The sequence below is a fragment of the Heliconius melpomene genome, chromosome 11 (genome assembly GCF_056956725.1).
Source record: "Heliconius melpomene rosina isolate 202511_hmr_F chromosome 11, ASM5695672v1, whole genome shotgun sequence".
Classification (NCBI taxonomy): domain Eukaryota; kingdom Metazoa; phylum Arthropoda; class Insecta; order Lepidoptera; family Nymphalidae; genus Heliconius; species Heliconius melpomene.
Window position 1 is genome coordinate 1,044,088 of NC_140399.1, and position 26,270 is coordinate 1,070,357.

Consider the following 26,270-nt stretch of genomic DNA (forward strand, 5'->3'; position numbering starts at 1 on the left):
CAGATTTGATTTCAGAACTCAACGCAGCAATTTGCGAAATCTCTCCGCTACAATTACCTTAGACATAAACATGTAAATAAAAGAGCAAGTATGCCGCAAACATACATAATAACATATATCAAGCTTTATATTTTAATTGAAATGAAAGGTAGAGCAGAGTTTTCTTAGAAGCATTTCCTCTAATAGAAAAAATAGACTTATTACTTACGTAATACGTACTAAAATTACGGGTTCTGGTAATAAACTGGTATACATTAACAGTACAATATATAGTGAATGCAGAAATGTGCCTTTTATGATGCAGTTTTATAAGAATTATAGTCGTTTGTTCTAGCTAAGTAGTAGTTATGTTTTGCATAGTTGACTGCTTTTACTTTTAAATAATATTTTTAAATTAATTTTGAACAATGAAGAAGTCATGTTATGATTAATTAGTAAGATTTTTACAGTATTTTTTTCTTGTTCCTTGACAGACTTAGAAATAAATCTATATGGCATATTTTATAGACATACAATAACCATTTAGGTCATGTTATTTTTATATTTATTTCTATTCTAGATTATGCGTAAGTGATTATGTTTTGTTGTGACATCATGCGTGAGAAGTGATAACCTACATGAGAATAGTGGGTTCCATTCTTGCTTAAGAATATTTTTTTACCTATTTGAGTAAAACTACGTATATTCTGAAAGCATTTTTTTTGGAAGAGGAATGTAAATTATTTAAATATTCCCCCAAAATCGACGACTCTTTCCATTTAAACTCCTTAACTCACAACTTTGCTACTATCTTTTTGATAAGATTTTCTCTCTAACATTCGTTTTTAATTATTCCTTTTACACATACATATATATTGTAGTGTCACTCCCGTAATAATAGCACCATGTCGGCGCTAATACCACGTTGTAGATCGGTGTATGTGCAGCTATGCTCACATTCCATACATGCACGAACGTGAACTGAGTGTAGCTAACTCTATTGTAGATATCAATGCACGTGTTTTAGGGTTCCGTATCTCAAAAGAAATGAAAATTGGAACCTTTATGAGATCACTTTGTTTCATATCTTTCTGTTTGCTCCTATCGTAGTTATAGCAAATAAAAAAAAACATCTTTCTGTCTTATGTGAAATGAAAAGCCCTAAGTCTTTAATTTTACGAAAAACAAAACCGTAGAGGCCTCTAGGGTTTTGTATCCCACTCTCGAATTCCATTATCAGAACAGCTCCCCAATATCATATTTATGTAACATATTATTTTATTGTCACCTAAGCTGCTTTTCTACGTAGCTTAGAGGAAGTTATCTTTCTAGTTCAATTAAAATACAAATATTAAAAGTGGATGGTGCTAAAAACAATAAGCACTACATGTTTTATATAAAATCTAAACTATTTCATTCTATAAAACTTATTACTTTAGCGCAATCTATACTAAATAAAATTCCTTTCGTACTACACAAAGGGGTTCCAACAACGTATTAGATGCTGACACGAGGTATTATCCGATCGTGAGAACATCGCGTGCGGCATTCGCCTTTCAGCTTACTTTGCAAATTCTTTACTTTAAAACATTGATATTAATTGAATCATATACTTTAGTTTTATACATTTTTTATTATTTATAAGTCTATTGTATTAATTGTGGCTTATAAAAGTATAGTGAGTGATAAGTCACTTCTCGTAAAACATAGTGTTAGTAAGTGTTAGTTCATTTACTCAGGGAGGCGTTAGACTATATTGCATTACGTTAATCGTTAGGATTCCATAGCCAACCAGTGTCACTGTAAAAGAGAATGAGGCTAACAGAACATGCCTCACGTGCGAAAAACAAAAACCTACATAAGCTAATTATTTTCAGATTACCAAGCAGACGAAGCCACCTAAAAAGCTAGTATCACAAATGATTGATAGCACTTCCTCTAAATGTTGTTTTCAGTCCATTAAATTTGAAGACAGTTAATCTCGTAGTTCTAAACTCATGTTATTCAGTGATACTCGCGCAAGACAAGCGTATTGTTACCCTCATAGTCACTCAAACTAGAAACTATGACATTATGAAGATATGAAACATGCTAGTGATGTTGTTGATACTAATTAGGCTTATCGATATTTTAGATTTTATAGTGTACCAACAATTTTACGTTTTATCCAGCATGAAAGGGAAAATAATATTGGGAACCCTCTGTTTTTTATTTTTGCCTCAAATTTTCCAGACATTACGCGTTGAGCGGTGGAACATATCGCCGCGTGTTGTCTAATATAATTAGTTCCATGTTGCATCGTTCTCCATTTTTTGCATTTAAAAAGAATTGTAGTCATTCTTAGACATAAAAAAAAAATAGGTGGCATTGTGTTTCTCACTTCAGTCCTTTCCCTCTCGTCACACAGACAACTTGAGACTTCTATGTAGATATGATAGAACATTAGATATAGGTAGAGTTGCTCTAATGTCGATATTTTTTTAACAATTATTAAATGAATATAACTTAAAAGATATATGTAAATATTGATTTCATTATTATTGGTGACATTTTTAATGATAAATCACATTTAATACAAATGTTATTAATGTTTTAGTGATTGCCTAAGCGTTATTTTACGCTTAACGCCTTTGTAGTTTTTTACAAGATAAGAAATATATTTCTTAAAGATCACTGAGATCCGTAAATGTGTTATAGATATTCCCTTTTCTTATAAAAGATTGTATAGATTTTGAAATAAGCATTGTTTTTTATCAATATAATATTTTTAAAAACAGAAATGCAACCTCTGATCCTTGCTCCAGTTAACAATTTCACATTACAACTTTTGACGATAACGTCTTACTTAAGGTCCCATAATTTATGACATCGTTAAGTTACTTTCGCAATTCAATTACATAAAAGAAGTTCGAAAGTGTTGTAATAAAAATATGCTATCATAAAACCGTTTATTGACACTCAAAACGATCTACAAACGATCATAGTTATTCATATATCTACTTTATTCACAAAAAAAATATTCAAACTTTGTATATTGAAATCCACAGCAATATTTATTCCATGTTATAGTATAATGTCTCGTAAATACTTTTATCGCTACCGTAAAAATTGACGTTGGCGTCTATCGAATCGATAAATCTATAGCTTAACATCGATAGTTGTGTGCGACAACATTATTTTATGTATGCTTGAACTGAACAAAGGGTCTTTATAGTCTTGTTTATCGTCGACCGCTAGCGTTTCAAGCGAAATGTTCGTTTAAGCCATCTCTATTCGAAAGGTCCTTGAGATTTGTAAATTATATGATTACTCTGTGGGCACTAACTACGATGCTCGTAAATGTTGTTTCGTGTAATTGAATATATTAGTTAAGCTTCTTCAAATTAACTAACCACTAAAACTAAGACTGTATGTCTTTCTATAATGAATATTCCTTATTACAAAAGCAAGTCTCTTCATTAGAGTGAATGGGCATCAAACCCACAACCATCGCTGTTAAAGCAGGACGTAAGTGTGACGGTTTCTAAAATAGTGTTTGCAATTAGTAATTAAAAACAATATGTGTCAGTCACTTTTCATTTCACCTTCCTCCCACCTTTCAGTATCTGTTGGCATAGCTTACTGTGCAATTGCTATATTTTTTTTAAATTTCTGATATTAAGACATTTCTCCGAATTTTGGAATTGAGTGACTGAAGAGAGAAAAAATGAAAATTTTCACCAGAGTAAAGAAATGAAAATATTAAATATTTCATTCGAATGAACTCACAACTACGTTTACAGTGACACGCTTGTGTCCTGCACCACGAAGTCCTTGATAAAAATAGGTTTATATAGGTATGTATACTTATTCATAATATGATTTATAAAGAAAGTTTATGAAGTAAATAAAAAAAACCTTGTTTTTCTTTCTATGGAATGAAATTTTGTACTGAAATATAATATTTAAAGTTGATAGAAAATGTTGAACTCTAATATTACGATATTTATTTTTAGCACTGGCAATATTAGAACAAAAATGTAAACTTTCTCCAATAAAATAAATTTAAAAGATATATACGAGTATATTTATAAAAGATAAAAGAAAAAACAATAAAACAACACACATACATTTCATTCTTTAATTAATAATCTTTACAATTGAATCATTAACGTCCATCCCTAAAAACGTTTTTACTTAATATACACTTTACAAGTCGAAATATCAAAATCACACTCTCATTTCATCGATCGCGGCCTGAGGTAAAGTAGTCGAGTGTATCGATTTACCTCTCCTCAGAGTAGCGTGAGGAAGTCTTGGCTCACTAAAATCGGTGGAGCCGTTTGGATTCCTCATATCCTGATTACTAAACTGATTCAAATTCTTAGGTAGCGTCCCATATTCGGGATAAGTGTTCGGCAATCTAAAACTACTGTTCAATTTGCTCGGCATATCTATACTTAGAGTAGGACTTGGAGTTTTAGGACCTTTAAAGTTCATGTTGGCCAAATCTATTTTCTTTCTATTCTGACGTTCGATATCAACAACCAAACTAGGCGCTATATTGGGATCTATATGATAATGCGAATGCTTTCCAGATATAGTTTCAAAGTGTTTCTCATTGAAACGCTGTTTGCCCCGAGACCTTGATTTGTCCCGTTGATAATAGACCCCGGCGAAGATTAATACGTTCAAAATGAGGAGTGAGCATCCAATAGCGATTGTTACACTCAAAGCTGTGGAATAAGCCGCGTAGCCTGCAGCTTCTAGATTTGCCAGGGTATTATCTGTAGTGGTGAAATTTAGGTCTCTATTCGGAATTATTGTGACACATGTAGCCAAAATGGTGTCTACTGTAGTCAAAGCAGTGTCGTAGGATATATTTTTCCTTATTTGGTCATTTTCGGTCCTGGACAACGGATCTGGTCTGATAATGCCCTCGTATAGATCCTGTTCGTTGTAATTTTTGAATAGATTATGCCGCGCTGAGACGTCTTCCATACCGGTTCTGTGGAGCTCGGGGATTAAGCGAAGCCACACGGATAACTGATGCGCCCGAAAATGATTCTTCATTCGGGGTTTTATTCCTGTGGAAGTACATTTTAATATTACAATCGATTCACCTTACTTTTACTAATATTACAAATTAGAAGACTGATTGAGATAAAAATGTACAATAACATTGATAATTAATCGCAATAGCATATACGCTTCAATTTATAAATTATTTATAACTTGATAATAATATAAAAATAAATTTGAGTAAAGTTGCGTGTGGATCGCTAGTATATGGATATATTTTTTCACGCTGCTTCACGCTGCTTCACGCTGCACCTCAACTTGTAGCAAAGTAGGCAAATGCCTACCTTGTAACCCTAGTGTTCACTTCCACACGCCACGATTTTCCTTGTTTACAGAAGGAAAATAATACATTCCCGTGAGTAGCGTTTACAGTTAGACGATCATAATTTTAAAAATAATACATTCTAATAAGAAGGCATGGTTGTGAGTTTCAAAATCAAAAATAATAAGTGTAGCGTTAGATTTAGGATCCCAATAGGAAGATTCTTTTAATATTAAAGAAATAATATTATTTCTTAAAAGTTTGGTAATATTTACCCCTTTTTTTATTAATATTCCATTCTGAATAAAAGAATCACAACAAAAATCGATGTTTCGTAATATTTTGGGCTACGTTTGAATGTTTAAATAAATTTACATTTTAATAGCAAGGCTTTGGTCTGAAATAACTTTGAATGGAAATTAGCTGAGTTGTGGTAGAGTTAAGAATAAAATATACGCATAATTTGCATGTGAAACATTTTTTTTTTTATTTATATTATTCAAAAAGTAAGGGCAGAGTGTGTTTTGATTGTATTGTTTTAGTATTTCATTAGTTATTTTTTTCTAGTCTAGACAAACCCATTACATGTACAAAAAAAGTACATGTAATGGGATGTACATGGTACAGTTGGTGTAGAGACCAATCGTACCGAAGTTGTGAACACGACTGACATCTATGACTGTAGAATTCCAATGTAATATTTTTATTTCATGGCTCTGGTAAAAAGGCAACACGCGGCGTTGAATTCCGCCGCTCAACACGGAATACATCGAGCGGTAGAAATTGGAGAACGAAGTGTCTCAGCACTAGATTCTCTCCGCCTACCCTACTACATATAGCGTGATGCTAATAAGGAACAAAAAATAAACAAACCATGAATATTTGAAGCCAAAGGAAGTCTTATAACCAATATATATAATAGATATATCGAAAGTTCCATACATTATATATAAGGGTATGAGATTTCGAATACCGCATCCGGAATTTTTGATGTAAAATTCACTTTGATAGCATATTTCGTGCCCTGATACCCTTCATTCTTAGCTTTTCCTACGTGATTTTTGAAATTATTAACAATTTAATATTTTACAAGAAATTATAATATTAAAAGTATGTAAATTAGAAGCTGTGGGGTACGGGTCGTGAGATGCATGACAATTATATCAAATTCAAATTCCAGGAGAGTTTTATTTAGCTTCACGCGGTATCATGCATATGGTAAGGCAGGTAGAGGAAAGCAATTGTTAAGATCGGAGATCTATTCTCCACTTTCCGCTCAATTTCCTAATTTTTTTCCGCATTTTGTATTATCACCAGATGGAGGAAATGAAAATTTATTCATTCCCAAGAGTGAGAATGTATAAAATAACATTAAAAAATGTAATTTTATCACCGAATGTGAATCGAGTCGTTGTAACAGTTAAATTGATTTTTTAGGAATTTTCTGAATTTTTTAGGAATTTTCTGAATTTTCTTCCACCGCAACTCCATATCTGTAAAAAGAGAAGGAGTGTTTTAACACTATATAAAAGCTACTAACCAATTTCAAGATACTTTTGATGTGTAGAATCGTATTCTTCCCAATTAATACCGCGAAATTTGTTCTTCTCCCTCGACGCCGGAAGGAAAGCCTCTTGCCGGGTATTATCGTTAGGATTCCTGGGTACAAAAATAAATATTTTTTTATTCTTATATCTGACTAGGGACTACTACATTACATGGATAGATTATTTAATGTAATATTATTAATAATTAACAAGTTTATAATATGACTTAAAAATTTATAAGCTAGAAAAAATAATAAATTAAATAAATAAGAAAAAATATTTGAAATCCACGGGGATTTCAAATTCTAATTACAGAATTATTACCAGAAATTTATAAATATAAAAAAAATATAAATGGCTCATCCTTCAAATCCTCCTACCTGGCATGGGAACTGAATCTACAATCTTCCGAATAACAGATCGAGTATCTCACCCATAAACTCCATCAGTATGTCCATAATAAAACAAAACCACTTGACCAGAAGTTCGAACAATAAAGACACGCTTAGATAAAGCTTCACTTACCCGGTCTTAGCGAAGTTCGCCACAAACAACATTATTGACTCAGATAGTGATATTTCTGATTTGGTATAATTTTCGAGAAAATGAGCGAAGCCTTCGACGAGAGGTGCACCGAATATGTAGGGTAGTTCTTCACCGTGAACTGCTCCCATTCTCTAAATAAATAATATTACATTAGGAAGAATATCAATATTTAATTATAATTATTTGAATTTATATGTGTTCTAAAGTGGGCGGAGATGAGTTGCGACACTTAATATGCAATGTCTCAAAAATTGGGCGGAAAGTAGAGAATAGAGTGTTTTAGCACTCCTAGCAGGTTCCTTTTGCCTACCGTACTGTGCGGGAAAAAATATCAAATTGTTATTAATACACCTGCAAAATAAAAGGAATAAAAACTTTTTAAAATACAGACCATATACAGTACAACAATCGAATTTTTATCATCTAACTTCTAAGACTGCAGTTAGTGTTCTTCTTAAGACGTATAAGTCTCGTTCCAGATAAAGTAGACAATCAACAGAAATAATAGATCGTATAAACTTTATAGCTGCTTTTAGGTATATTTTCGGTCATAAAAATAATTATATTATTATGTTAGTAATAGTGAAGTGACTTAATGACAACGACTTTAAAAATAAAAAAATATAGGATGACAAAGGACGAGGATGAGTTGCGCCACTCAAAACTTTCGAATAATTGAGAAAAATGGAGTGTCTTCGCTTAGCAACATTAGGTTTCCTCTGCCTACTCTGCTATAGTCTCAAATTAAAAAATGAATTAAGAATGTAATAAAAAATTACATTTATATAACTTAAATCTTGATTTAATCGTACGCACGGGATTGTGAGGAGTTAATTACATTCCCAATTAAGTTTAATGTACCGCAGTAAAATATGCTTGTTAATCATTATTACGAATTAAAATGGATATAATAATGTGTGACTTTGCTTAATTTTTGGGGATAAAATGTAAATTTTCAGAAATAAATTTGATGTAAGCCTTGAATATACTATTCGTATATAATACAGTACTGAAATGAAATGGTTATACATTCAAATTTGGACTTTAGAATTGTTTTTTTTTAGTTTCACTCTGTATCCCTCACATAGCAGGAAAGGCAGAGATCTTAAATGTTAACTTAACCTAGTACTTGTAAGATTTATATATTTTTGAAATGCCCATAATAATAGTAAATATGGTCGTGGGATCTATTCGAGAGAAACCTCAGTTTTCAATCGCCACTCAACACAGCGGAAAAATGTCAAAAGTGTTTTAATGTCGAAGTGTCTTAACACTACCAGGTTACCTCTGCCTACCGTGCTATGTCCGGGATGATGATAAAAAATATTACCTGCGGATATAACCCATCCTTAGTTTGATAATCATACACGTAGAAGTACGTCCTGGTTTGTCTGGACGGTTGCTCCTCATCATTCACCATCTTAGCTCCGCTCAGTAAATCTCCACTCTGTATCAAAGGCGCGACGTACTGAGCATCCGATAAGGCTGATACTGTCGCGTCTCTTGTGTTTATTGGATTCTGAAAATAATTAAAATTTTGTTTATCTACTTTTGTAGTGTTGTCGTCGTGCGCTTGATTTACACTCAGCGCTCAGCGGAATGAATAATAATCGCTTCCTTGCCTTGGTAACAAGACAAAACGCGGTGTTGAGTTACTTTGACAGAAAGTGTGAAATGCAGTGGCTTTACACTAGGCTGACTGAACTGAGTTCCCGCTGTATCCTGCATATAGTAAGGTAGGCAGAGAGAACCTGGGAACCTAATGTTTAGACATTTCGTTCTCATTAAGATACTTCCATACTCCACTTTCCCCGGAATTGTGCAGGCATTGCGAGTTGAGTGGCGGAACTTAACACTGCGCTTCGCCTCTTCACCAGAGCCAGTACACGAAAATATGAAATATTTTATTTTCTCGAATTCTAATTGAACCTACAATCTCCCGCGTTTACAATTGCACGAAGCCACGGCTGGTTTCAATTTCTCTTACACAATTAAAAAAAAAACCACTCCGTAATCAATACGTAACTAAATTGAATCCAGTAAATCTATCCAAGATCCGTCCTCGAGTTACGTCCGAAGGAAACGTAGGATAGATGTTGATGGTCCACAATAAATAACAGTAATTCACCACCTGACGGTTTGATAGAGCTAGCGCGATCCAATATAAACTTACTGATAACAAATGATAACGATTTCTTAGAGGGGTTCGTGGAAAGTACTTTTTTTAGGTGTGTCCTGCTTGTAGCTGGGTAAGCAGAAGGAATTTACAAAACACTGCGTTTTTAACAATGCTACAATATAAAGTATTTTTCGAGATTTTGAGTATTGAATGGTGGAACTTAACGCCGCGCTTTGTTCTTATACCAGAGAGAGGAAGTGAAAATATTTCATTTCCCCACTGTTGAATAGTGTACTCGTATATACGGCGGGAATAGGTTCGATTAAGACTTAATGTTTTTTTAACGGCTTCTATATTCTTTAACTGCAGAGGCAAAGAAATTTAGTAAAAAAGCACTCTGGTAACCGTTTTATTTTCAAAATATTGCGTATTTATTAGTGAAACGTCAACGCCGCGTTTTCTTAGAGCAAAAAAATAAACTAACTCACTATCAAAGCTGAAAAATAAATTGAAATGCCTGAATACTAGGTTCCCTCTGCTAATCTTGATTTTCTAGTAAAAACGTAAATTGCTAATTTTCTTTTATAAATTAACGTTCCTTCAGTAAAATTAAAACTCAACAAGCCCTCTCAAAGCCTAAAACGATTGTTCATTACAACTTTATAGCAACTAATTACAAAATTGTAGATGGCTATTGGTATCTTTTTTATTTAAACAAAAAAGACGGGTTGATTTCAAATGGAGTTTATCTTGAATTTAGATGAGAGCAAGATATATGTGAAATATTTAATATTTTTATTTCTTAGCTCTGGTAACAGCTCTGGTAACAGTATAAGGCGTGGCGTTGACTTCTGCCAATCAACACGTAGTGTTCTAACACTAAGTACCCTCTGCCTACCCTCCTATGTGCACGAAACAAGGTAAAGCAAAGAAAACAACAAGATATATAAATATTACTACTAATAATTGAAAATTTAATCGGCAAAAATAATTACTAAATAATTTTAAATACGTACGGCCATACAAATATAGAAAAATAATAGAGTAACATTGAAATAATACATAACAGCGAAGCCAAGCCTTAATAAAAACAAACCTCTACCGTTCTCTCCCAATCAGTGTATTCGTTGACGATTGTATAGAATATTTCACTCAAATGGTAAGTATATGAATTTCTGACGTACGTCCTGAAACAATATAAAGTGATTAATACTTTTTTAAATAAAATTTAATTTCCTCGCTTTGTTAACATGACAAGGCGCGGCGTTGACTTCTGGCAGTCAACACGCAATGCCTCCAGAATTCAGCGGAAAGTGAAGGAAGAAGGTGTCTTAATGGGAACGGAGTATCTAAACACTAGGTTTCCAGGTTCTCTTTGCCTACTTTGCTATATACGGAATTGCATTTCCTCGCTCTTGTAACAAAATAAACGGTAACGCAGTGACTTAACACTACTATCCTTCTGATTATCCTGCTATATGCGGGATAGAAAGTAAAGCTAATATTTTTTTTTCTAATTTATTATTACTTTTTGAAGTATTAAAACAGTGTCACGTGATAGTTGCAGATTCATTAACTGCTCAATGAAATGACTATAATCTGCAAGATAAAACTAGATATATAAAAGATATAAAAAAACGTATGCTATACTATAGGCAGGAAGAACATAATGGTTCCACCGGTATTGAACCCACGACCATCATCATCAACCATTTAATTTAATATTCTTCTTAAGACTTCTAAAAAAATATTAAATAAAATAACAAAATTGAAGAAAATGGACCACAAAACAAATATAATAAAATCATTAATTATATTTCACACGACAGTCACCAAGTACAAGCTATCGCCCTCCTGTTGTTTTATTATCTACTATCTTTATTGTACAATAAACATTGAATTATGCGAAAGGGCAACCTTTAACATAACTTAAATAATAAACACGATATCAAAAAGAAAAATTGTTTTTATAAGAAAACAATTGTGAATAAATTTAAGTTTTTAGTTATATTGGAGTTGGAATAAATAGCTTATTTGTTATAGTGAGTTTTGTCGAGCCTGTCGGATCCGAATGACTGATTGACTGTAAATGTAATGGTTGCAGGTTCAATTCCCTGCCTTCTGTACCCTGCTAACTGGTTATATTGGAATGTTATTAATATGAACATTTTTAATATTTACATTTCATTTTTATTTCAATTTAAACTGGATATTGAGCCTCCCGTATCAATTAAACCGAAAAGCTACAAAAAATATATTTTGTTTGTTGCTGCACCACTAGATGAAAAATCCATTTCCAATTTTAGACTAACCTCAACATACGGTCCCGTTTTTCCGGCTCGATGCCATTCTGTATATCGTGCGCTGAAAATTTCCACAGAGCTTCGCACGTCACAACGCCAAACAACAGATCGTATTTATTTTGAAACAATCGCCGCCCACTATCACTTCTCTTTATATGAAAATTGTTTTGATTCATATTATTCAGTGGTCCAAAACTAGGAAAATCTGATGTAGAATGCATAGTTAAAAAATCTTTGGCGAAATCAGTTTTTATGACGACTCCATCAACAGATGGTCCGAAAGCTGTTAAAAAGTTTGGTGCTGATATGTCGAAAGATAGCAATTCTTCAATAGACGCGTCACGTAAACAGTCTACAATAGCTTCGTGGTCTTTCGCCAGGTCTTCCGGTATACTACAATTCATATGTTTTGCCAATTTCAGTGAATAGTATACAGGATCGTCCACGATTGCCCAAGAACTTAGCGCTGATCCTGAAAGGAGTATGGCTCGATGGAAAAGACCTGTAAAAAATATTTTTTATAATATCATCGGAAAAATGAAATGAAGCCATCGTTTTTAAGTAAAACGTAAAACGTAATATTAGTGGGTTAGTGACTTATTCGTTCGTTAATACTAATGATAAACAAAGCATAACCAAACCAATGGCGTAAAGATTTTGAACTTGGCCTCCTATAAAATAGAGGAATAGAAGAGGTTTTTTTTGTGATGTGCTATTTATATTAGATGGCAGAAATTGACTAAATATTTTAAGTATAGCAAACATTTTCATTTATAAATTCTGAAATAGAACATAAAATTGTAGCTTCAAATGAAAGGCTAAGTATTTTGACCTTTTTAAGTCCTTAGTCAATGGTAATTTAATCTACATCACATATTATGGTGTATGTGTATATTCATATGAGAATTAAAAAAAAAATATCGTGAAAAATCTTTGAAAAATACATCTAGATTATATTAAAAACATTAAAATTTTCGAACAAAAGGTATGGTAGATATTGTAGTAATAAGCAAGTAGCAATATAAGGTTCAAGTTCATGCTTAGAGGACATTGATTTATTGTTTGTTCTGGTTGTTTCTGGTTTTGATAGACGTAGGAAAAAACAGGGTTTTCAACAAGTAGAGAAAATAAAATTAAATATTCTGACACAAATGGTGTTATATTTTGGTGATCTATTTCATATCTGGGATATTTACTAAAATTAACTTTTTCCAATATTGGTGATTGATCAAGTGTCGCTAACCAACATGATTTTTATAAAATGACATATACTAGTAGAAAATTTTACGCTTTATCAATGTGTTTCTCCGCTTATCCTGCACATTGAGAATAACTAAAGGAAAAAAAAAGAAAGAAATTAAATTAACTAATATCGAACTCCATAAAACAGACTAACATTAGAAATTCCCAAGTAAATTACATCTATTTCTAAGTCAAAGAAAATTCAATTAACCCTAATGAAGAAGATCGACTAAATCACGCCATTTAATTAGCAGATCCAACACTTCTACATTTGATGGACGTCTAGTTCTTAGTCAAGATGAGTATTAATTATATTTACTTGGAAATTAGTTTATAATGGTACAAAATATGATGATGCTGCGAGAAATGTTTTATTTACAGATGTTGTGAATAAAAAAGGAGAGTAAACGCGAAAGTTATGGGTTCGATTTCTACACTGAAGGATAACGTTACTCAACGGAGTGTCTTTACATTTTGTTCCCTCTGCCTGCCCAGTTGTGACCAGGATATGGTGTGATGCTAAAAAAAATCACAAACCTGGCATAACAGTAGGCGATATCATTAGAAAATTAATACACGCTGCTCCCGACCCGTGGCCCATTAGAGTAATGTTGGTTGGATCTCCTCCAAACAGCCCAATGTTCTGTTGCACCCAATGCAGGGCTGCTATTTGATCCATTAGGCCGTAGTTCGCCACTCGAGCCTTCAAATGAGGCTTCGGGTTTGCGTTTAGGAAACCTGTCAATGAGTCTACTGTTTAGTATGGTGTTTAGATTAAGTTACTTAAATATAGCAGGTTATGGGTTCGATTTTCGTTCGAGGAACGAGGTAATGGGGGCGTTGAGTTCCACCACTTAACACGCAATGCCTTTATAGTGTTTTAATGGGTTTAGAGTGTTTTAGTACTAGATTCCTAAAATTCCTGTCTGTCCTACTCTATGTGCGGGATACAGCGTGAAGCTAAAAATAAATAAATAAAAATCAACGTCACGCTTTATAGGGAATCTAGTGTTAAGATATATATCGAGACATTATTGATTGGCAGTACTCAACGCTGCGTTCACCAGAAAGAGGAAATGAAAATAACGCATTCCCCCGATCGGGAATAGAATCCACAACCTTTCTGCTTACAAATAAATACCGTTCTACTGCAATACGACATTAATTCTCGCATATAATGATATTTTGAATAATGCATTATATAAACATATTATCAAGTCTCTTATACGAATTCTATACATAGTAATGTGGTACAAAAATATTTTTACTCCGACCTCCGCTACTCGAGCCATTGAATTTCTGGTGAAAAACTCGGTCATGTTGAGAAGTTTATATTATACGATGTAATGATTCGTATATAAAGTTTTACATTTAATTTTAATAGACTGAATTCTGAAGGAAATGTTTAAAATTGTATATAACATATGAAAGCTATTTGAATTTATATGAATTACGTCTGAGGCCATATGTCTTGTATAGAACGGAGTGTATTAACACCAGATATACAGATCCCCCTACTCTGCTATGTGCGGGATACAGCGTTGCGCAATCGTTGCTCTTATTTATAAGTATATTACTATTTAGACATTTAATTAAGATAGATAACGAAGATACTTAAAACTAACTTTACATTGTCAACCAAAAACAAAAAATATAGCTATTATTACGTTGAAAATACCTAAAATATATATTGTTAAATTCCAAATGAAATTGACTCCAATGAAGCTATTTAAGCCAACGAGGGCTCTTTGATTGTTTACTTCCATTATCGAAATGTATTAATGAAATTTGAAATTAGAGGATCGAATTTTCATTTCAACGGATTATTTTGATTTAGTTTTGATAAACTCGACGTGAAAATGGAGCGTAATTGATTTATTTAGTTTTTACTATGCTATATTATAAATAACGACAATATATACCTAATTTTAATTTAAATTAGAACTTAACGTTTTCAAAATGTAATTCCAAAGTATTTAGTAGTGTTGTAATTTGAACATAAAGAAATACGAGTTGAAATCCACAAAATTTAATTTTCACACGTTTTCCAAAACAGTATATATCTAACCTATATTTCACATACGAAACCCATTTTGTAAATGTATTTACTTACAAGCAACATTGAGTTCACTACAAGTACATCGAACGGCCATCTCGTTTCACGGATAAGACGCAAGGAGACAGACTAGCTGAATCGTATTTAACTTTATCAATACATTTGCTATCCAATTTCATCCTATTTGCATATATAAAGCTGACACGGAGTCATTCAGTTCGAATTTTGTTTCGAAAATGGTGAAATAAAAGAGGGAAACAGTAAATTTTAAAATCTGTATACCATTTTATTATTAAGTTAAGCACATTTATAATGTGAAAAGCTGAATTTTATGATTTAATTATGCGTTTCATTGTGGATTGCAGCTAAATTTATACAAATAACTGGAGTTTTACGTGGCTTCACTCGCTCGAAATATCGAATATTCGTATTTAATAATACCTCTTAAGTTTATTTAGAGAAAATAGGTTGTTTATTTTAATATGGCTCTTTAATATAGGTACTATTTATTATACACTTGATAAATCCTAATTTCATTTGATATTGTTCCCCTTTTGGAATTTATTTTATTTTTTTCACAATTATAATAATAATATTTAACAGAAAAATGTTCAGTTATTTCTTATTTATATAGGTAGTACGTACGAAAATCGCAGTTTTACCTCCAAAAATCACTATTTCGGAGTAATTCCTAAAAACGTAAATATTGAATAAGAATGGAGTGTCTTAAGAGTAGGTTCCCAGGTGCCTTCTACCTACCCTGCTATGAGTGGTAATCAGTGTGAAGCTATAAAAGATATAGAAAAAGGCGTAAATATTGACGTTCGTCTATTTCGTAAACAAATGTGTACAGATAAAAAAAAACATAAAAACCAAACCAAAAGTTGAATATATACACAAATGTTTACAAATAAAAAGTATTGGAAATAAAAAAAAAGAATTCGAAATAGTACACATATTCGTATGAGAGTTTATGGTGATTTGCTTAAAAAAATACAACCGATAACTCATCTCATGCCGCTTTGCCCGTGAAGTTGATCGTAGTCGCCATTTTTAATACAAAAATATAAAAAAGACTTTATTGAAAGAGCTCACGCCGTAGTGGGACAGCGTCTGACTGTAAACACGACGGTTGTGGATTCGATTCCGGGGAATGAACATTTTTTTTATTTTCTCCGCTCTGGTAGACGAAATATTCATATTTAGGATAGAAAAAATATGGCATACGGGTCAGATCGCTTAGACAGTTTCCAAGAGGCGTGGAAACAAATCCCGCTACTTTACATTTTTATACGTTTTCTTAAAAGTATATTTTTATCATATTCTATTTCTTTACTTTTTTTTAGAATTTATATAAATATTTAAAAATTATAGACAAAAGACCAATAAACAATAAGAATTCACAAATTCTATTTTCATTTTTTATACAATTTCTTCATACTCGTAGTATAAATATAACATCAGTCGAAACAATTAACGACATTTTATTATTATATAAAAAAAAGTTCCATCATCGCCTTAAAGGAAGTCTTCGCTTTTGCCAATATTTTACAATGTGTTCCAAGTCACGAATAATGAATTCCTACGCCTCGTTGCCAGAAAATTATCTTAATTAGACCAATTTAGAGTTTTCATTGTTGGTTGTGAAAGTTATTTATTGTGAAGAAACCATAATTTGATGAAGAATGTTTTCATCAGTTGTATAATATATTATAATTAGTTTAAAGAATAGCTTATTATTATAAACACCTAGGTATTATTAGAAATGCAAATAATAATGGTAATATTATCTCGTTTCTTCATATTCAAATATCTCCTAAATATTGCGAGTTAGCTAGGTAGGTCTGTTTCATTATAAATACCATAAGGAACAACTCACCCAATATTCCAAGTCTGTAGTTTAATGTGACAACAATAAGATCTGTGTAGCTTGCAAGCACGGATCCGTCGTAAGGACTCCCTGAGCTCATCGAGTATCCATCCCCATGTATGTACACTAGTACTGGCAGTGCTAGTTTTGTTTCGTCCACTATATAAAATAAAACATTATAACATAAAAACTATAATGTAAATGGTCAGCAAAACTAAAATTTACACAATCAATGCGAAGTCAATTTTCAGGTCGTTATGGCGCAATAAACGCGACGGCTGTGGGTTCGATTGCCACTCGGGGAAATGAATTATTAATTATTGATATTTTTATTTCTTTGCTCTGGTAACAAGACAAAACAAGAGTTGAGTTCTGCCACTCATCTTTACAAATTCAGTAGAAAGTGGAGAAGGCAGTGTCTTAACAATAGAATCCTCTGTTAACTAGTGTAAAACTGAAAAAAAAAGTCAATTTTATGTAAGCATTAATTAACAGTAGCAAGTAAGTTTAGTGATTCTTATTTATTTTAAGAATATCTAAATAATAAATACTCACTTTGTAAAGGTGCAAATATGTTTAAATAAAGACAATCTTCACTTTGATTCTTAAGATAAGGTATCAGTCTTTTTATATAATCTAGTCTGCCTTTAGGCATTTTTTCTAATAGGAGTCGCTCATCATCCAAGTCTGCTAGCTTTTGAGGGCAAGCTGGACCTGGACGGTCAGATACTCTGACACCATCCCAGGGTGAAGGTGTTCGTGTGGGGCTAAATCTAAAATATGAACAATTTTATACATTAATAATATTATAAAATATATATAATACAAATTTAATAAAACCAAAAATTATTACTAACAAATGACAGATAATAAGTCAAATATTTAACAAATAATACTGAAACGATATTTATCAAATATAAATATTAAAGAAAGCTTTATGGAATAGACTCATCAAAATATAAAAAGGTAGCAATATTAACTGAAGAAGAGAAAAAAATGTTATTGGTTCTTTGTGTGCTTCAAGTGCTAAACCAAATGCCATAAAATATAAAACAAAACTGTAACTACCTCTAGAGTCGACCATATCCAAATAAAAATAGGTGTCAAAAATTCAGTTACAAAATAAAGTTTTAATTGGAAAGGAGATATTTATCTCCTTCCGGTCTTTACGTTGGGTAAAAAATAATATTTTTTTTCTCAGATAACGTACCTATTAGATCCAACAGGAGGCGTTGCGTAGGGTACACCTAAAAAAACTTCCAACGGACTCAAATATCTTTGTTCATCCATCGCCAAAACTATCCCCTGTAATTTTCCATATTTAGTCTGGACTATCCTACTGCTTATTTTAAACTTAACACTAGACTTAGGGATAGGATTTGATGGATTTAAATAATATCTTTTATAATCTCCATAATCACTGTATCCATTTCTTTCGTGCTCATAGAAATTATGAGGAAATTCTTCATTATTATAGAATGGGTTCTTATCAAAATTGACTTTCACATATTTGTCTTGTTCATCATAATCTTCATTTGGATTATCATTTTGAACCTTAACATCATATTTATTAACTTTGTCGTTTTTCCGATTCATGTTTGTAGTGTTAGAATTGGCTGTTTGTAAAGATAGAAAAAATATCAATAGAAATGAATATAAATTGAAATAGACTAGTTTTTTAGCAAACGCTTTGCAATTCCCACTATCTGTACTCTGGTCATATTGACGCATCGCCTCGTTCTCGTTTTTAGTCCGCGCTTCATGAAACTGTCCAACTGGAAACATATTTCGTCACGTTATCATTTTTGTATTCGATTTATGACTGTGTTTGTGTGTTGGCTTCAAAATGTTTGTTCGGCATCTGTAACAAGAAGATATTATGTATTAATACTTCTAATTGATGATCATTTATTATTATTAGTTTAGTTGTAATTATCTTTCGATAAAGTAAATGATTTAGAAATAAAGTTACTTCTAATAATAATATAATTATTTATAGATTTTTTTAGAATATTTAAAAAAAATGTAAAAAGTCACTTTATTTTACTCATCCACTTCACTGTCCTCTATAACTAGTATAATAATAATAATAATATTATGCAAACAAATATAAATAACTAGCACCATTTCTCATTAACAGTTCCAAATCCCATTATTTTATTTGGAAAAGCTGCGGTTTTTATTTATTTTATTACTCAATATAAATACCAATATGCGGCTATTTTGCGTTATGAGCGTCGTTTGTTTGCGGACATATTATATGCAGTTGTCGGACCATTTAATTGTTTAAGCTTTGGTTTGTGTCGTAATGGTTTTTCAATGAGATCCACAATATTTTATGTATTTTTATTATAATTTAGCTTATTATAATTTTGAATATCGTTTAAGTTATGTATAATTGACTGGCGGAACCCAACACCGGGCTTTGTCTGAGTAATCCGGGCAAATAATTAATATTTTGTTAATTGGGTAACGGCTACGTAGGTTACGTTGATATAGACAATCTGTTCAATATTTTTCACTTAATTTTTGATATTTTGCGTGTTGAGTTCCGTAACTTAACGCTGCGCTTTATCTTGTTACCAGAAAATTAAAATAATTAATTCCCTCATGATGACGATGTACCGCTGCACCACGAAGCCTCAAACTACAATTCATATAAGTAGGTACTAAAACACACACATAATATATGTACCTATATAATATTGTTCTGATATTACGAGCACCAAGATTTTAGAAACTTTTATATTCTCATACCGTTTTCTCGCCTTATTTGAAATAAGCTCGCATAAAATTGGGCATTCTTATCCAGATGTTATATGAAAAATTTTCTTCGGTCGCTCTTTTATACCTATCTATCTCTACATTCTAAAATCCTTCAATGAAATGAATTCAATACCCAAATTTTAAGTGCCACTCAACCGTAAAAATTTTGAGTGCCCAAATAAAACGTGAATCCTATTCATTCGGTGCAAGTGTTCTAGTTAAATACAACTTCTGTAATATAATTTTCCAACATTTTTCAACTTTTATATCTTGTACAAGTTTTGTTATGAATAAAATATTTCCTCTCGATTCGTTTATTTCAATTTGTCTGGTGAAAACTTTGGAATTTTAAGTTCAAGAAACTTATGACTTTATAATATTTAAGTAGTTTCGCTTTGTTATGCGAAGCGTATTTTAATTATTTTAAGTGTTTGTATTCAAATTTTAAACAATATTTAAATAGTGAGAAAGGAAGTCTCTTTTTTCCATATTTATTTGTTTCGTTTCATTTACAATAGCAGCTTATTTTGGATTTGTTTTTGGAGTGGCTTCAGTCACGAGGCCTCTTGTTATTTTTGAAAGTTTGTAAATAATTGAACACATTTTTCTTAGCTTCACGCTGTATCCCGCACATAGCAGGCTAGGTAACAGCGAGAACTTGGGAACTTCTTCTCAGAGCGAGAAAATGAAAACAATAAAAATGTCATTCCCCTGAGTAGGAACTGAACCCACAACCGTGGCGTTTACAGTAAATTTCTCTTAACATTTCGTGTTTATTTTATATCAATCGGTTTATAATACTAACATTGAATTGGAATGGGAAATTAAGAAAGATGGGTCTTGAAACTAGGTTCTTGGTTTTTTTGCATATCTTGTAAATTAAGCTGAGATACTGAGCTAAGAGAGATAGAGATACAGTTGTATAGTTTTATTTATAGCACCCTTCGCAACGTTTACGTTTCATTTGACATGATCGACGCGACGTTGCAGATTGAATCCACCGCAGAAACTTTTTGTGTAAAACAAATTTGTCTATCCTCTATGATGTTATCGTGCCTTGCTGTTATAACTGATGGTTGTGGGTTCAATTTTCATTTGTAGAAATTGTTTTAGGGTTCCGTAGCACAAAAGGAAAAACTCACAGAAGCACTTTCTTGTCTGTCTGCCTGCGAGACCTTTTATCTCGAGATAAAAGGCCTTGCAGGATAGACCTACAATAAAAAAAATGGCAAGAAGTGAAAACAACTTAAATTTAACAGTATAAATTAAGAAAAAAAAAAGAAATGGAAATTTACATTTATATAATAGATACAAACTATTACAAACATATTATTGTAGTCCAATTCATACAAAACGTGTACTTACGAGCTCGCAAACTTAAGTTTGCCAGTTTTTATAAGTTGCAATTCCCGTTGACTTACAATCCTGAAATTTGTACGGAACCCACGATGAGCAAGTCTCATTCGCACTTGAATCGTTTTTTTTTATTTAAAGCTATACCACTAAGTTTCAACAGGATACATACTTCAAGATCTTAAGAACTGTGTCTAATCATTAATTCCCGCTGTTTCTTCATTATTAATTACAATAGCAGAAAATAAAATAACTCCCAAATATTAATAAAAAATGAATACTAAAACTAGAAAACAATAAACAATGTATTGTATGTATGTATTCGTTTTTTGTTATCAATTTGTTAACAATCCAGATTTCAGATATTCATGCAGTTTTATTCTAATAGACTCTATTGTTTTGGATTTGGGCTGTACATATACGAGCAGATATATATTTTTATTTTATCAAAAGTTTGAAATGAATGTATACATGTTTTCATTTCTTCTTTCTATATACATGAAAAATGTATAAAAAATATTTTCAATTTTTTACGGGTATACCAAACAGAATTTTATAGTAATCAATAATAGGCGTTGAGTTCGTTGGAACTAAACACGCCAATGCCTAGAAACTTTAGGCGTAAGTTGGAGAACGGTGTGCCTTAACACTAGGTTCCTTCTGTTTTACGTTGTTTTTTTTTTATTTTAAAGAAATCTATAGATTTTATATAGTAAAATCGGTATTTATATAGAAATTTTAAAACATTAATGAATTCAAAAGCAAAAATTGGAAAGAGACAAATTCCATTTCTCTAACTTCGTGGATATATTGATATGGGACGTGATGCTGCATAAAGTACAGTCATTAATAATGATGCATAAAAATGCATTTCCCGTTTCTCTGTCTGCACGTACTAATATTATAGAGCTGAAAAGTTTGTTTGGATAAGCACACAAATCTCAGGAACTATCATTCGAATAAAAAACAACATTTTTTTGAACTATACTTATTTAAAAATATTTTGTTTCCGTTTGTACATAGAACTCACTAATTGGCTAAGAACATTCGTTGTTTGAGCTATCGTTGATATAAAAAGAATAAAATACGCCAGCTTACATACACCAGTTTGGTAGCTATGATTTAATAAGCAGACAAATATATCAACTAAAACAGTACCTACCTATAAAATTTCATCATATTTTACTTAAGCTATTAAAAAATTAATTTAAAAATATAAAACTAAAATATAAATTTAAATTTTATGTACGTATTCGAAATAAATTTTAAATCCCTGTTGAAAATGGCTTTACAGCAATCAATAATATTCATGTGCCACAGGGACTTAACTTGAGCCACATATTGAATATGAATTATTTATTATATACGAAAATGCTTTTACAGATGATTTTGAGTAGTTTTTTGTTTCATGTAATTTCAAAGCAATGAAAATGATAATTAAAATGATTTAAAAAAAAACTTTTCTACAAAATTGAAAGAATATAAGAAATTTAAAGAAAATAAAGAAATTTAAAGAATATATAAGGATATCGATACTACTAATATTATAATACTTGCTATATAAAAATATTTTCTATACACTTAAAAGCCATGACCTAGTTGCACTGCTTAACACGCTACGTCTCTACAAGTAAACTGAAAGTGGTGAATGGAGTATTTTAACACTGTGTTTCCTCAAAAGACATTGCGTACAGTCACAATCGTATCTTTTTAGTTTCTATATCCCACATATAGTAGGCCGGTAGGTAATATGGTAGGTCGAGGGTACCTGGGAACCTAGAGTTAATCCATTAAAGGCTTCAATTACTCGATTTATAGTCTCGATTATGTTATAAATATAGTTCTCAATATATAGTTATATAATAGAGTCTCATATAAAAATATGTAATATAAGTATCTAATTTTGGCATAGTGTCAAACAAAAAATAAACAAAATCACTAAAATAGATCAAAAGAGGGCTACAAAGTACGATAAAAGTGTCTATATATGTATGTATATATACACTATAATATGTATGTCAAGTAATCTCATCTTCTAATCGCTTTGTAACACCTACTCGAGTGACAATTTTGTGGCTTTTGTAACTATTTCTTAGAAAACCCGTTAAAGTCAACCTTTGGGCAGATAGTTTATTTTTAGATTATATTATTTCTCTGAAGCCGTTGTGAAGCAGGAAGAAATTGGAGAACGGTAGTTTTTTAATCCTAGCTTCCAGGTTCCCCTTGTCTATTTTTCTAAGTGCGGGATACAGCGTAAAGCTAGTCTTTTAATTTTACGGAAAATTAAAATAAGAAAAAAGAAGTTTTCTTCAACTTTGTCGTCGTCTACTTCAAAAGGTCTAGTAAAAATAGATTCATGTTAGCTTTGACACCAAAAAAGCTTTGAAACGTACAGTACGATTTTTACTGAAAAGTCTCGTGACCTCATTTTCTGCGGTTTTTAGCATTACGCTGTATCCGGTATATACTTTTCCTTACCCTACGTAAGCAGAAGGAGATAGTGTCAAGACACTCCGTTCCCAACTTTCCACTTATTTTACAAACATTGCGTATTGAGTGGCGGAGCTCTACGCCGCGCTTTAATATTATGAGGAAATGAAAATAATCTATTCAACGCACGACCGTGATGTTTAATATGAAAAGAAAACTAAGGATGACCCTATGTTTCCATTATACTGAACTACCTGTGGCAACTTCGACGTAGAACATTCTCATTTTTTCGAGCTCCCTATCAATATTCATTCACCCAACGTGAATGTAACACTGTTAGTGACTCCGTTTTTCTTTTATTGTTAACACTTTGAAACGATTTTAGTAGATTTTTAAGATAGTAACTCAACCAATAAAAAATATAAATTATTTCATACGAAAAAAGAACTCATATTAAAAACGAATAAATATTATATTTTTGAGAAAAAGTAAAAAATAAAATAACGTAAAATAAAATAACTTTTCATGCAGATTTGCAATCGGCACCCAATTTAAGCAGTAATATAAAATATAGTTTTTATGATAGTATCCGTAGTCGAGACCGTGTCGCAACGGCACAGGGAAAAACTGTAAATCCGACGGATATGGGTTCAATTTCTATTCAGAGGAACGAATTATAATTATACTTAGAAAGTTCATAAAAAATTGAAAAGAGCACTTGGACAGTTTCCAAGAGTTTACATTCCGCTATGTTAAAAAAATATACGTTTTAATAAATATGATTTATTTGAACCAAAGAATACCATTCTGCCTTGAATAAAGGAACTCAACATTACGCTTTGCTTTGTTATTAGAGTAAAAAAATGCAAATAATTTATACTTGTTAAAAATAAATCATTCCCCAAAAAGTAAACCAAACCCACCACCGTCAAATTGACAATCAGACGGCCCCAGTATATATTAATAACTTGGCAAAATATTAAAAAGCGAATATGAAATATTTACTCAACAACGAAGCTTCGGTTCAATATATCGTAGAGTAGAGTATACAACAAATAAACGGAATAACAGCAAAAGTCAACATCAATAATGAGAATTACGATCTGACGTTCGTTTTTGAGTTGATTAACAGTTTTGCAATTAACTTCCGTAATTTGTAGAGGGATATTTGGTACAGGGAACATTATTGTAAGCCAAGTTTTATATGATTTTGTGTTTGATGGCGGATTTTAACGCTGTGCCTTGTATAACCAGCTAAAAAAGAATTTTTTTCAAATATTTTTTTTTTATTGTTTTAACCTCACTGACTATGCTGCCTACAGGCAGAGGGAGCTTGTGAACCTAGTGTTAAGGCACTCCGTTTCCATTAAGACACTTCTGTTCCCCACTTTCCGTAGTATTCTGGAGACATTGCGGATTGAATGGTGAAAATCAACGCCGCGCTTAAGCTCGTTACCGGAACGAAGAAATGAAAACATTAAATATGCCCCGAGTGGGACTCGAACCGACAACCGACGTATCGGACACCCGAAAAAATGAAAAAATATCCAAATAGAATAACAAAAGCTATCATACATAATTTATGTAAAACACAGTAATGAGAATGTAATTTTCCAAATGTACAATACAATTTCATATTAACTATGTACATTGTGTATTTCGCAATACTCTGGCAGTTCGATTACAGCTATGCCTAATGAGTTAACACTCGGTTAGAGGTGGTGATCATTCGATTCATTAAATCGATATAATTTTGTGTGGTTTGGTCAGATAGTGTGATTGGAAATCGATTTTGATTTTTATTTTAGTTCGCCTTAACCTGCCATGTAGATAGAGTAGGCTGAGAATGTTTTTTGTAGACCAGACAACCAACCAACCGACAATTTTTATAGGTATTACAAATCCCTCTAATAATAGATTTTTCTCACCCTTCCATCTTTCATGTACAGACAGCGACCATACAAATGTATTATATATACACATTGTATCATTTATTTCCGTATATAGATGAAACATTAGTTTCGTTTATATTGGACAGACGCTACATCGTCTCTGGGGCAACTACAGAAAAGTTATCGTAGAACTTCCTTGCAGTAACTTTGGAAAAATGAATTATTCGCTAGAAATATTGCCATAAATATTAATTTTATATATACAGCCTTGTGATATAGTAAAGTTCTGTCGTTTATATTAAACTTCGATTTAGATGTTTATTGAAAATCAAAAGCCATAGAAAAAGAAGGAGAAGAAGGAAAAACCTATACTATATATTTTTATTCTATGAAGACTAAAAGTGTGATTTTGTAAGCAAATGAGGGTTGTGGGTTCGATTCCCTCTCGGGAAAATGAAGAACGGATTATCTTGATTAGGTTTCTGGATATCACCTATTTGTCCAAAACATCAGCGAAACATTAATATTAGTACACTAAGTACTATAATTATAATATATTTGATGTAAATTGTATATTCCCATACTAATATCACAGTAATATCACTCCAGATTAGTTTGGTAGAGAAGTTAACATAATCCCTAATAGACGGGGAACAAATTAACCGATGGCATTCGATCGATCGCACCCATTTTAGCACCAACTTATATTGTATGGAAGCCTTATCGTTGTGAAGTAAGACATTTTCAGTTAACAGATATACTAAGAACGAAAATAGATTATTTAGATGGTTTAATACACGAATAGGTCAGAACCTAATATAGGTTCTATCTACTAAGCCTTAAG

The 26,270-nt window shown here is 31.9% G+C and overlaps 1 protein-coding gene across 2 annotated transcripts in view; it reads right to left on the bottom strand.

Moving 5' to 3' along the window:
• Positions 1 to 4,085: 4,085 nt before the first annotated feature.
• The window catches only part of LOC146534241 (neuroligin-4, Y-linked-like), an 81,649-nt gene continuing 59,464 nt past the window's right edge, over positions 4,086 to 26,270 (bottom strand). Inside the window, exons 2-11 of one of the 2 annotated variants that reach the window (XM_085192682.1) lie at positions 18,196 to 18,846; positions 17,541 to 17,758; positions 16,995 to 17,144; positions 13,597 to 13,797; positions 11,827 to 12,319; positions 10,617 to 10,701; positions 8,726 to 8,914; positions 7,375 to 7,526; positions 6,843 to 6,961; positions 4,086 to 5,045 (exon numbers count right to left, since the gene is read on the bottom strand). In XM_085192682.1, coding sequence (XP_085048808.1) covers positions 4,189 to 5,045; positions 6,843 to 6,961; positions 7,375 to 7,526; positions 8,726 to 8,914; positions 10,617 to 10,701; positions 11,827 to 12,319; positions 13,597 to 13,797; positions 16,995 to 17,144; positions 17,541 to 17,758; positions 18,196 to 18,770 — 3,039 coding nt within the window. In that variant the 5' untranslated portion in view covers positions 18,771 to 18,846 and the 3' untranslated portion in view covers positions 4,086 to 4,188. Of the gene's footprint in view, positions 5,046 to 6,842; positions 6,962 to 7,374; positions 7,527 to 8,725; positions 8,915 to 10,610; positions 10,702 to 11,826; positions 12,320 to 13,596; positions 13,798 to 16,994; positions 17,145 to 17,540; positions 17,759 to 18,195; positions 18,847 to 26,270 lie in introns of both variants that reach the window. The other variant, XM_085192681.1, reaches the window with a different exon arrangement.